Below are 13,021 nucleotides of genomic sequence, written 5' to 3' on the forward strand. Positions count from 1 at the left end.
CAATTAAAACTCGTTGGCTGCGTATCAAAGGGAAACACAGCGTAATTACGCCTTGAGCATGGATACGAAAAATACTGCTTTGAAAGCAACGAAAAATAAAAACCTGGCAATTAGATATACTATGTAATACTATGTAATATACTATGTATTAGATATACTACACTATGTAATTAGGTCACTTTCAGTGATATTTCTTTGCCAAAGAAAGCAGCAAGGCAGCAAGAAAAATAACATTTTTTCTTTAAATAAATTAGTTTTTGTTTTTCGTGGGGATTTTCATCTGCAGTCCTTGTGAGTTTTCCGCGTAAGACAAGGAAAATGTGTAATATATGTTACACCTATTTCCTTATTTCCTTAAATAACTCTGCATGCTTTCAAGCATGTACAGTTGCATTGAAATTATATCCAACATGTTTGCTTTCTTTCTCTCCGTGTGGTAACTGCATTTGATGGCTGGCCGGCTAACTAGATGCCACTCGCTCGGGCCGCAGGTCCTGGCCATCGGTTTTTCTTGGTTAGTGGCACCTGGCTTTGGTTTCGTCATTGCATGCTGGGCGGCCATAAAAAATAAAGCCAAGGCGAGTGGTTTTTATGCTTCGTCGCCATCAAGCGACGCCATTTGCTGTTGTGTTTTTTCTTCATTTTTGTTTGAAGTGGCGCCGCCATTGCCCTTGCCTTTTACTGTTATTGTTAAGTCCTCAATTCGTTTTTATTCGAAACGCGTTTCCGGTTGTTGAGTTGGTCGCTGAATTGGTTCAATGATTTCTTTGTTTGTTTGTTTGTTGCTGCCACCTGACTGTGTGTGCTCGCCATTTTTTTCTGCCGTGTTTTATTTGATTTTAGTTTGATATTTGTTTTTGCTGCCTCGGCCTGGCCATTGTTTTTATTATACTTTGGCTTTTTATGGCGTCTGTAGGTGAAATTTATGAGTCATTCATTAAGTTTAGCAGCCATTCAAGGGCGTATAAATTATGATCGAACATATTAATTACGAGTAAGTCAAGCAGGCACTTTGTGTTTGAACTATTTCGGCCGGAATGTCCTGTTTCCTGTTCCGTTGTTCCGTGTGTGTCATGTGTGTGTCCTTTGTGTCCATGCTCATGTCCGTGGTGCTTGTTGGTTTTATTGAACCATCGACAAGTGCCCCGGTGGCTCAAAGTGAGTGCAGCGTTTTAAAACGGAAGTGGAATGCCGAAAAGTATGCCATGCAAAGGCACGACTGCTGCGCTGCAACTTCCGCCGAAGGAAAAGCGAGCAAAAATATATTTATCGCCCAGCTGGGGCATCGAAGCTGCTTTTAAAGGCTTTTCCCGGTCGTGCCCGCGCATATGAGAGCTGGGTGAAATACGGCGAAAGCGGGAAAACGGGAAAACGGGAAAGCGGGAGAGCGGGCGGGAAAACCTGCATGAAATGCAATTATCATAAATATTCAGACACTGTACGTTCGCCGTTTGCCGGATCTCTTTAAGGCACATCCATATTTGGAGGACATTTAAAGGACAGCAGCGCGACAGCCATTAACCTGCACGGCCAACAAAAAGTAATTTCACTTTTAAATGAAAAAGTTCAAAGTGCGTTTGTTTATGCCAAACACACACACTCGTACACAAATACAGAAAACCCACATGAGACGCTGGCCATAAAAACAAATGCCAAATGATTTTTGTTGCCGGTTTCCGTTTGCGATCCAACTCCCCTATGACAAAAATTAGACGCTGGCCAGCAATTGTAATCGTAACTTTTTATTATGATGCGTTAGCATTTGCAATCGAAATTGAATTGGAGTGGGACTCGGTTCAGATAAAGGAAATATGCTGGAACAGTTCGGAAGATTTTTTTATTTTCACAAAGCTGGACTCCAATTTTCTTAGACAATGTATGATATTCCTGGAAAATGTTACGGTTTTGCACTTTGCTCTTATTTGAGCTATCAGAAGGTATAATGATTTCAAGAAGTTAGTGAAGAAGTTCTTGATCAGTATCAACAGTCGAGTCAATATGTCCATGTCCGTCCATCCGTTTTTACACAAACTAGTAACTTGGTTTTCAGGCAGGGAAATTTCGGAACATTAATCAGAAATTATAGAAAATAAGTCATGATTCCCGTCTTGCTGATCATAAATGGATATAATTCTGTTATTTTTCAAGTCTATTAATTGTACAAGGAAATATAAGATTCGGCTTGCTTGCTAGCTTGCTATCCCGTTTAAAATTTTTTTTGGAATTAACCATCAAAAATAGGACAAGAATAGGGATTACCATTCGCGGCTGTCATTCGATAATTCCCAACACCCGAGCCTTGCTGAGAAAATCTGTGCGCTGCACATAGGAACCGGTCATGGTTCGACTTCCAGTGTAAGCCTCTCGACCATGGAGCACTCTCCAGTTATCGAACAGCACAATGCTGCCGGGACATAGCTTCAGAGCCCACTGCTGTTCCTTATCCCTGACAATCAGCAAAAGCTGGCGAAGACTCTCGTAGAACTCGGCCATCTCCGATTGAGGAATGGTATTAAACACGGCGCGGTCGTATACATTCAGTCTGAGTTGAACAAAGTCCTGAGTCAGTGGATCCACCTGTATAATGGGGGCAGAGTGGCGGTGGTTCTCTCCTTTTTCGATATACTCTCCAGGAACTTGTACCCTGCACAGTACATCATAGGCAGCGGGATACCGGCGTCTAAGTTCGTGAACCACATGCAGACCGTCCGCGAAGAAATTTTCGCCACCTGCTCCCGAGTGCTCAATGCAATGTAGAGCCTGTAATCCGGCTGCATCGCAGAAATAAGTGTTATCCGTGTGGGAGCCCAGATAAAGTTTGGTGTACGCGGTATCCGCGTGATCGGGGTTATCGCTAAAGGTCCACATTTCGCCGAAGAACGTTTTCATAAGGGGAAAGACTCGTCGCAGAGCCAGTTCCGTCATATTTGCAGTGGGAGCCACATCATCGATAAAGACAATGCCGTACCGGACCAGAGATTCAACCAGGGATCTGACTTCACTATCACTGGAAACCAGCTGGGGCAATTGGAATCGTAAGTGCCGTTCGTTTTGCAAGATAATGCTGCGATTCCAGGGTGTCAGATTACTGGACTTTGATCGCCGACCTTTCAAGCTCTCCAGCTGTGAGTCGAATATGAAATCCAGGTCATAGCTCGACTGGTGGGCATCACTCCCTGAAATTGCAGCGAAATAGAAGCTAGGTGCACTTTACATGTTTTTTTCTTACAATGCACTTGTAGATTCATCCCCTCGTATTTGACACTCAGCGGCATCACATTAGCTGGCAGATCCAAGACATCGTATCGCCTTTGCTTTGTTACCAAGTTTAGGCACTCCCCACATCGACAATGATCACGAAGCCAAAACTCATTGATTTCTATTAATTGGCTGGTTTTCGGGTGCTTTAAGAGCATCATGTTAAGGCCAATAGAACAACCGACAGATTAGAGGAGTGAGAGTTAACTAACTGCTCGAGTGCTGATTAAGTTTCAGCTTGGTCTCAAGTGGACTCTTATCAATGGGAGAGCGATTCTTTACACTCTTGGTTAAGCCAGAGATAAGAACTAATTTGTTTACTGATTAATTTCAATGAAATAAATCTTTTACATTTGAAGAGAATTTACTTTTATTGAGCACTGCGTATGATAGTCTAAAAATGTATAACATCATAAAGATTGATTGAATTATTTAGCCTTGGTAAGTTTCAGTTGCAATTTAATCTCAATGTATTGCTCATGAGTTGTTGTATTTTTTATTAAAAATATTAAAATTGTTAAAGCAAAGTGAATTTTATTTTAAAAGGAATTTCTCGAACATATCCCATCGCAGCAGGCTTACCTGTACGTTTCTAGTAACATTCAAGTGGTGAAGTTCTTTAAAATTATTTCGGACAAGTCGTTTAGGAAATCATAGAAAATGAAAGCCTTCAATACTTCCTGGGCCGATGAGGTGGAGGCGGACTATGTAGATGGACTGCCGCCTTCTAATGAGTACATAGAGGGCGACTACAAGTACGTGACGGAGTACAAGTTCAACGATGATGGCAAGAAGGTGAAAGTGGTGCGCACCTTCAAGATCGAAAAGCAGATTGTTCCGAAGGCTGTGGCGCGTCGTCGCAGCTGGGTAAAGTTTGGAGATTCGCTCTTGGACAAGCCCGGACCCAACTCCCAGACGACCATGGCCTCCGAGGAGATCTTTATGCAGTTCATCGGCTCCAAGGAGTTCGACCAGACGCACGAAACCCAACTGGATCCGGGCAAGAACATCGCCAAGTGCCGCATTTGCAACGGCGAGCACTGGAGTGTCAATTGTCCCTACAAGGGCACCTCGATGGACAGCAAGACCATGATGGAAACCAAGGCCAATGCCGCTGCAGCTGCCGCTGTAAGTGATCCCAGTAAGATGGGTAAATATGTACCGCCCTTCATGAAGGACGGCGGAGGAGGGTCTGGCGGAAAAAATTGGGGACGGGGTCGGGATCGTGACGATTCCTCGGCGGTTCGCATCTCAAACCTATCAGAATCCATGACCGAGGCTGATCTCGAAGAGCTGGTAAAGAAAATCGGACCCCACACCAAGATGTATTTGGCGCGCGAAAAGAACACCGGCCTCTGCAAGGGATTCGCCTATGTGCACTTCAAGTTCCGGCAGGATGCAGCTGCTGCCATTGAAGTCCTTAATGGCCACGGCTACGACCACTTGATCCTTTGCGTCGAGTGGTCCAAGCCTCAGCCGTAATGGGTATAGCCTTGTATATTCGTTTCCCTGCTTATTCGAGAACGGAAATGAGCTGCGGTGGCAAGGAAATCAAAATAAAATACAGGTACACCCTGAAAAATATGCGACCTTTATTTTTAACTCTTATTTGCAAACATTTTTCACCACTTCTAAAAAAACTTAGTATACTTTGCAAGCCAAAGGCAATACACACACATCGAAAGAGACACACACAAAATGTAACCTAGTATACTTATGGCAAATCCAGTTAGGCTATAGCTGTTATGACAAGAAAGAGAAAATTGAAAATAAAATGGCATGTCTTAAAGTCTCTAATAATGTTCATGCAGTCTTATTCAGTTGGGACTACTCAGTTTTCAAGTTGACATACTCTTCGACCTCCAATTTGGATTCTTTTTTTGAGTGCATAAAAGAGAAAGCTCGCCTTGAGCGAACTAAAGCCGATAATGCTCCGTTTTAAATGCGATTTTTTCGCCGTGCTGCTCCGCAGCCGCACAAAGGTGAAAGCCACTTAAATGGAAGCCAACGTGGTGCTGGATGATGATGGCGTGGCGTTCCGCGGAGCTCGGCGAAAGCTGAGAAATGCCACAAGACGCTGGCCGGACCGAATGAACATTAATAATTAAATATAAGAGCGGACTTATGCGCACGATACTCCGGACGGAGCTCCTCGGAAAGGGACGCAACTACGCGACCATGACGATGAACCGGGAATGAGTGGTCGGTGGATAGTGTTTGCGGAAAAGTCCCGGCTTAGATAGACATTTTGAATGAGGGGCGGATCAAAGCCAGGCACAAAAGAAATTTATTTCCATTGTTGTTGCTGTTGCGGTGGGAGGGGCAGCAGCTAAAGCAGAGTCTAAAACAAATTACTGAATAATTTATAAATTAACTTTTTGTGCGGCGCGCTCATTCGTTCGTCCGTCGCCGGCCTTTGTTTGAGCGGCAGAATGAATAGGTGGCAGGTGCATGAATGAGAGGCCAGGTGGGCGGGTTGACAGGTGGGCCAGTGGGTGGGCATGAGGTGGGCGCCCGTAAGGAGGACGCCCTCAGCCACGCATTTCTTTTTCATTTTACACCCTCAGGTCATGTGCGCTTACCGCACGCACACACACTCATACTCTTGCGTTGGGAAAACAAACAGAAGATTAAAAGTCAAATGTTAAATAAGAAATACCCATTAGTTTGAGCTTAAGTGACATTTAAAGCGTAATCTTTCAAGTAATCATATACAATGAGGCCTATTTAATATTTGGAAGCCTAAATACACCATTTCTATAAAAATGTCATAAAATTTCTACTCTTCAAACTACACATTTTCAACTATGTATTCAATGAATTATGATATATAGTAACTATAATTTGAATAGAATAAGGCCCTAAAATACTAAGATGTAGTCAAACTATACCGAAAATAACGAAGAATAGGAATATAGGATATACCGTTGTCTGCAGGCATACATCACATAATGTGACTCGAAATATTACTCATACGCCCTGTGCGCCAGAGTGCATTGCACACCGTCTGCCCTTTTCTACAGGGTACTGCAGAAACAGGCCATCGACTCGACCCGCCTCGACGGCGTTGAAACTCTCGGGGGCATTTGAATATTCAAATGATTTTCGCTGGCGTTTCGTGGTCGATCTCCTTGGCGGTCTCTGTTGCGCTTTAAGTGTACACTGTTATTTACTGTTTTATTGCACGCGCGGCTGCTCACGAAACCCTCAAAAATTGCTGAAATAATTACACAGTTGTCGAAGCAGCCACAACAACAAAGCCCCCAAGCAAATAAGAACGATGAAAAAATATAATATATTCAACCGACTCGCACTGGCAGCGGAAATTAATTCTCAAATGACCAAAACCTGTGCATAATCAGCGTTGAACGCCGCAGGTGGAAGCTCGAGAGCTCCGCAAACACTTGACACAAAAACCTATAGATTTTGTGTAAACATTTCATCAGGGCGCGGCAAAATTATCGATTTGATTTCAATATGTTTCACTGGATGACTGGTTTGTTTATTTACCTGGAATGGGCCCGCAGACGCGCGGTATTATTTCCAAAATGGCCGAACATGAGGGATCCTCGAAGCAAAGCTGACGTGCTAGGATACAATTCAGAATGGCCACGACGCCCTTAATGGTGGAACCTGAAATTCGAAATAAGAGCATATTAAATCGACTTTCTATTACATTTAGTGTTCAAAAGTTTGCACTGAAGTGCTGAATATGTCAATTGCACAATTGTGTCTTAAATAGTTATACTAAATATAGATTTTACGTCAGTACGGTCCATCTTTCTGGTCCATACTTACGATCGATACAAAAATAAAGCACATGGGGACTGCTATACCAGATATGGAGGCTTCGTGATAAAGCGAGGATATTAATCTAGCCGTCTAAGAGGTGTACAATAATACAACGAAAATAGATACAGTAGAATAGATACAATTTAAAAAAACGCTTCTGGTAGTTTTCAAATAGTCTGAACCGAGCATTTGATGTATATGTCTTTCCTTCAATGAAGCCATTACAAATCGAAAATTGGCAGCACTACAATTAAAATACACACTCAAAATATCTCTATCTTTAAACCTTGCGATATTTCTACGATGGTCTAGAAAGCTGCATTGCATCCTCAAAGATGGATTGAGTGATTTTTCAGGAAGTCAGAGATGAGATTTTTTGAGATGGTAATACCCAAGGATCCGCTGACGATAACGGCCCACGATCTGATTAACAGGTAGGTTCTACAAGCTCGTGGGCTTAATTTCTACCCATTAATCTTGGCAGCGAGCAAGGCAACTGGTGGTCTCCATACTAATTGAATTCGATACATTTTTGGCGTACGAGTCCCACGAGGAAATTCACCCGCAGAATGTTTAATAACCGAATTCCAACCAAAAGCCGCAGCAGCAGCAACATGCAGCACGCAACAAGCAGCAGCAAGTCTCGTGCGGTGACAACATTAACTTAAATTTAATTAAATCCCCGGACTCTGTTTCTCGCCATCCAAGAGGATACGAAGTATTTCAATACGTATATTTTTATGTCGCACAATTGTATGCAAATGCAATGTGTAAAGTCCCTCAAATATTTTGGTTCTGTCGTATTTGTCTTTATGCGCGTAATTACAAATTGCTCATAAATATTTATGCCGGCGTTTTAATTATGTTAATTCACGGTGAACTGTTTAAAGCATTTACAATGATTTTCATTGAAAAATACGACACGAATGAGGTGCTGGGTGGCAAAAAATCGCAATTATGTTTATATTCAGCTCTTAGTTTTTATCATAATTTTATGTTCTGCAAGAGTGAGATGGATAGATTTGGATAGAGTGGGCAAAACAGACCGTTTATAAAACATTCATTTCAATTTCATTTCATTACGTAAAATAAACCAAGTCATCCGGACAGCAGCGACTGGGAACACAGGCTGCTGTCTATCTAAGCAGTCGGCTTTATGGCCACTGCCTACCGGTCATGGTCCTTCCGCCAGCTGCTCCTCGCCCTGCTTCGCTAAACCCACTTCATCCGCCGGATGCCCCGTAAAAGTTGTAGTTCGCTGCTGCTTCTGAATTTTTCTTTTTCAACCCTGAACCACCACCCACCACCCACCAGCCCCACGCTCATTAACGAAATGACCGTTTGCATATTGCACGTCGGGCTGGAGAGGAAAAACCCGGCGGAGGAGGTAGATTCCGGAGCCGGAATAACAAAAGAAGTGCCTTCAAAAATTCACGAATTGCATGCGGACGCAGCTGAACTTACTCCGCGGAGGAGCAACTGCGACTGCAGGAAGTGGCCTACTGCCCAAAACCGAGACGTAACCAGAGTGGTGGCTACAATTGCATGGCCGCAGAAGTTTCCCGGACTGCCAGTCGAACTGTTTGCGGAAATACAAATAAACAAAAGTCAGTGGGGAATTCAGCGGACAAAATAGCAAGTTTGGCTGGACTTTAAAGTGTTTTATGGTTATTGGGTGCCTAGAATTGCATTGAGATATGCAGCGCGCGTCTGGCTCGATGACAGCCTAGATATTACCAAGGACTTTGGTGGTCGGCGGACGGGGATCTTATGGCCGCAAATTGCCAACAGACCCCGAGGACACCCGCTCAATCCCCGGCGACCCATTTGAAATCACTTAAAACACACAAATCAAGCAAAAGTTGAAAACACAATAACAATTGTTTTGGGACACACCATAAATTTGCATGCCAGGAAGAGTAATGCTCCCAGCCACATAGAAAAAAGCGAAATAGGCACATAAATATGCGACCGACTGGCGTTCCTGTTCCAGTTCCTGTTCTCCTGTCCCACCTTCAAGCCTAGCTACTGCTCCTGCTCCTGCTCCTCCTCCACAGCCACTTCTACATCCACAACTCCGCCGACGACAACCAGAACAATTCGTTTGTGTCACAATCAGATTCGGCACAGGCACAAAAATGTTCGCTTTTCGCGTTTCGCGCTCGCCATGTTTCATGAATTATTTCCCCGAACCCCAAAAAGTTTTCCACCGAAAACTTTGACTGCAGAAAGAGGCCAGAAAAAATCTGGCAAGGCTGGCAAGGCAGGCAAGACATTGACTGGGAACTGGGACTTGTCCAGTGTTGCAGGCCAACTCCCAATGCTGCTCAGCGGTGCACTGGAGAAATGGGCTTCAAATGGGCCGAGAATGGCATTGTATCCTTGTTGCTGATACCTAAATATCGTTCACTGATCCCTGTTTCAAATACTGCAAGTACAGGAACAATTAAAACCTTTGTAATGGCTCGATCATGATGACACCAATAAGGGTTATCACATAAAGTAGAAGGCTTGCATAACGTGGAGTGAAAGAGGAAAAAGTGAGTTGTTTTTAAAATTACTTGTTATTCAGTCGAATGTATTGCCGAATTTTACTTGTTTTTAAGTATTGGAAAAACCTATTTCGGTTATAGTTGACATTTTTCTCAGTGCACCTTGTTTGCGTTGATTCGTGCGGCGAACATTTCGATTACCATTTTCCCTGGTGGCGCGTTGCAAGAGGAGCGAAGGTTGTGAGTGGAGGATTCCTCCAGTGTTTCGCATTTTCTGCTACTTCGCTGGAGCGCTGCCCTTTGCCCTCTTCCCCTGCCCTCTGCCCTCTGCCCCAGCCATGCAGCCGCTGCTGCTGCTTAAATTTCAATTGTGTGCCGGGGGCGCCGGCCCGACGCTGGAGCACTCTGGTGCAGGCTTTAATAAATTATGGCCCACGATGGGGGTGGCGTTCGAGAGGTGTTGTTGGTTTTGGTGTTGCCACTGCCGCTGCTGCATGCTACTTGGAAAAAGTTAATACAACAAATGCACTACTACACACCCAAACTACGCAGCTACCCAACTACCCGGGGCAACAACAATTGCAATAACAATGACCGCATTACGAGGCCGCGAATCGTTGCTCGAAAAGCCAAGTCGGTGGCAGTGGCAACATCAACAACATGGCCGAGAAATGGCAGCTTTACAACTTCCGGCAAACAAGGACTACGGCCAGGACGAAGGTTCCGAAGGGTCCGCCACTGTAATATGTTCGCTGTGGCTGCCGCGTTTTTATGTTCGCGCTCTCCGTCCGGAGACCAGGAAGCCAGGAGGCCAGGAGGCCATCCTTATGTCATTCGGGATTATTTTGTGGGTTAAAAACTAATTTTCGGTCATGAAGTGGATTTCGCAGTGTGCATGTTGCCGACATTGGCCGGCCCATAAATATGCAGCACTGCCAACTACACGGAGCTCCCGAAAATTTGCATCGGTTGGCGTACAAAACATTGATTTCCCGACTCCAGCTGGGTCAATGTAGCGACTTAAAGCCCGCCAGGATTATCCGCAATAATACTCTGCCGGGCGGAGCCGTTAGGGCAACTGTCAACAATTGAAACTGCGTGACCGAATTATTCCATTTCATTTTATTTAATTTATGGCCCAGGGTCGAGGGGAAGTCTTGTCGCCGCGCCCACTGGCATTTAAATTTAACTGCAGTCGGACAATGCGAACAGAGCTCGCTCGGTAAAAACAACATTACCAACAGGACACTGGCAACAGCAACACCTACAGCAACGGCAACGCAACGGCAACATAAAATGTCGCCTGCGGCCATTTTCATGGGCAACCATCCGAATTGGGTGTTGAAGCTGGGCTTGCCTTAACCAAAACAAGGAAAACAAGAGCCCACAGAGGAAACACGAAGCGGGGTTCGCGCACATCGGCACGACTAAAAAATACCCAGTAGTTGGAGTATTTTAACAATGTCCAGTATTTAGTTACGCGCTAATCTAGCTTATTTCGGAATTTAGTGTACATTAGATTCTACTGATTCAGAACTTATACTACTATACTTTTAACAAGTATTTAAGATCAGCTCATTAAAAAATGGCACACGCCATTAAATCAGATTACATTTAGATATTCAATATGTTATTTATATATGCCAGCTATTATTATTGGGCATTCGCTTAAATTTCCCCAACTATAATATACCCCTGAAACTGTTAGCAGTGGGTATAAAAATCTGTCGTTCGAGGGGACAGGGTCTGAATAACGAGAATGCTGCTGGGGATTATGGTCAATTATGTGTAAATACAATTATTGTTATTGTTGTTGCTGTTGCTGTATCACGCTGTTGTTATTGCTGGGGCTGGCTGGTAATGGCGTTGTAGTTGTTATTGCCATTGCCAATGTCATTGATGTTTTTCCATAATTGTAGTTACCGCTGTGCGATACATAAAATTTGTTATTTTTGCAGCACGCCGGCTGCTGATCGATTCATTAAAACACGCCAGCCTAAAACATCAACTAGTGACCTCCTTCGGCTCGCAACTGTCGCTTCTGTTGTTATTGTCCTTGTTTGGTTGCTTGGCACGTTTCCCGTGATTTAAGTACATTTCCAGCAAAAAGGAGTCAAATCAGGAAACAATAAAAGAGTGTAAGTGCCAGTAAGGAAGCACTTGCAGAGACGCAGCAGCAAATGCCTCGGTATCACTGGGTGGTCTTTTCCATTCTGGCTTAGTCACGTCACCAGTGCAGATCTTGCCAAGATTGGGATTCGGAAGGGGTTACATGGGACATTCCGGCTTTAAGTGTTCAATTTCTATTTATTTATGCCAAGAACTGGAATTGTAGTACTTCCTGGGAAAGAAAATCTGACTAAATTGGCTTGCAAAAGGCTTGAACTGCATAATTGCACTCGAGTTTTTAAAGTAAGAATGTGAAAACTAGAAAAATAATAAAGATTTGAAGCAGAATTACATGCACACTTTTGTATAACGTTCAAAAGTTAATAAGTCAATGAAGAGAATCCTGTTATCTTAATAAATAAAATTATTCAAGCCCATCCAATAAGTCCCGGGGGAAACCTATTAGTAAACATTGTAAGCTTGTTAACTTTGACACTCAAGTGGCTCCTTTTGAAATTTATTCCACTCGTTAAACGTTATTCAGCTGCCGGCGTTATCAGGAAACCAAAACAAAATAAACACATCAATAAACAGAGTTGACAAAGATTTGATTGCATTATTATAAAACAATTTGCATTCGATAAAAGTCAAAAGCAGCGGCAGGCAAAGTCATAAAAGTCGCGCAATGAAAATTGGAGCGCCATCCCTCACAAATAAAGGAAGGAAAATGGAAAAGCTGCTGAATCAGGAGCGAAGCCAAAGTCACTTTTGTTGCTGTTGAAATGAGGAGGAAAAGAAATATGCAAAATGCGCATAAATCTAAAGGCTCGACACGGGACTGAAATCACGACGCAGACGGGCTCCGGATGAGTTCCCATCTGCCTCTAGCTTGGACTGAGAGAAAAGTCGCTACTTAACTCCATATTTCCAGATTCTTGAGAAATTAGAAAGTCTTAGGAATGCGTTTAATTGATTTGCTCAAATGTATTGGTTGGGAAACAATAATTCATCTAATAATTGGTTAGGCATCGAAAAGACTTGAAAAACTTTGGTGGCGAAATGGTGCACGAGCGCCACCTAGCGGATACATTACTTGATCATACTTTTAAATAAATTTCTCAAAAACGTCGTGCATTTCTTTGAGTGCTCCCCTTCTCCGTGGGAAATCGAATCCGGAATGGCAGTGCGTCCTCGTTCGCGCATGCAGAATAAATGATTTTCTATTTGTTAAGTCAAAGTGAAATTGTCTAAGGGCGGAGTGCCTGTGCGTGAGCCTTGTGTGTGTTGACATTCTTTGAGCCGCCATCAGTCACTGGCTTAGAGGGGCAAGAAAAGGGGGAGGAGAAGGCTCACACGCGGCAAAGACAACA

General features: G+C 43.6%; 3 protein-coding genes across 4 annotated transcripts in view; 1 reads left to right on the top strand and 2 right to left on the bottom strand.

The window, feature by feature from the left end:
* LOC6553768 overlaps positions 1-13,021 on the bottom strand; it is a 71,886-nt gene that overhangs the window by 26,345 nt on the left and 32,520 nt on the right. For both annotated transcript variants that reach the window (XM_026979036.1, XM_015154180.2), the window contains exon 3: positions 6,769-6,891. In XM_026979036.1, coding sequence (XP_026834837.1) covers positions 6,769-6,891 — 123 coding nt within the window. The remainder of the gene's footprint in view (positions 1-6,768; positions 6,892-13,021) is intronic.
* On the bottom strand, positions 1,824-3,501 carry LOC6553722 (trimethyllysine dioxygenase, mitochondrial). Its single transcript, XM_001979397.3, has 2 exons — positions 3,230-3,501; positions 1,824-3,176 (listed from the first exon to the last, which is right to left on the bottom strand). Exons 1-2 carry the CDS (start codon positions 3,417-3,419, stop codon positions 2,272-2,274), a joined length of 1,095 nt encoding a protein of 364 aa, XP_001979433.1. The 5' UTR covers positions 3,420-3,501; the 3' UTR covers positions 1,824-2,271.
* On the top strand, positions 3,853-5,033 carry LOC6553721 (eukaryotic translation initiation factor 3 subunit G-2). The gene has a single exon (XM_001979396.3). It carries the CDS (start codon positions 3,919-3,921, stop codon positions 4,738-4,740), a length of 822 nt encoding a protein of 273 aa, XP_001979432.1. The 5' UTR covers positions 3,853-3,918; the 3' UTR covers positions 4,741-5,033.

The sequence above is a fragment of the Drosophila erecta genome, unplaced genomic scaffold (assembly GCF_003286155.1).
Source record: "Drosophila erecta strain 14021-0224.00,06,07 unplaced genomic scaffold, DereRS2 tig00000000-arrow-pilon, whole genome shotgun sequence".
Classification (NCBI taxonomy): Eukaryota; Metazoa; Arthropoda; class Insecta; order Diptera; family Drosophilidae; genus Drosophila; species Drosophila erecta.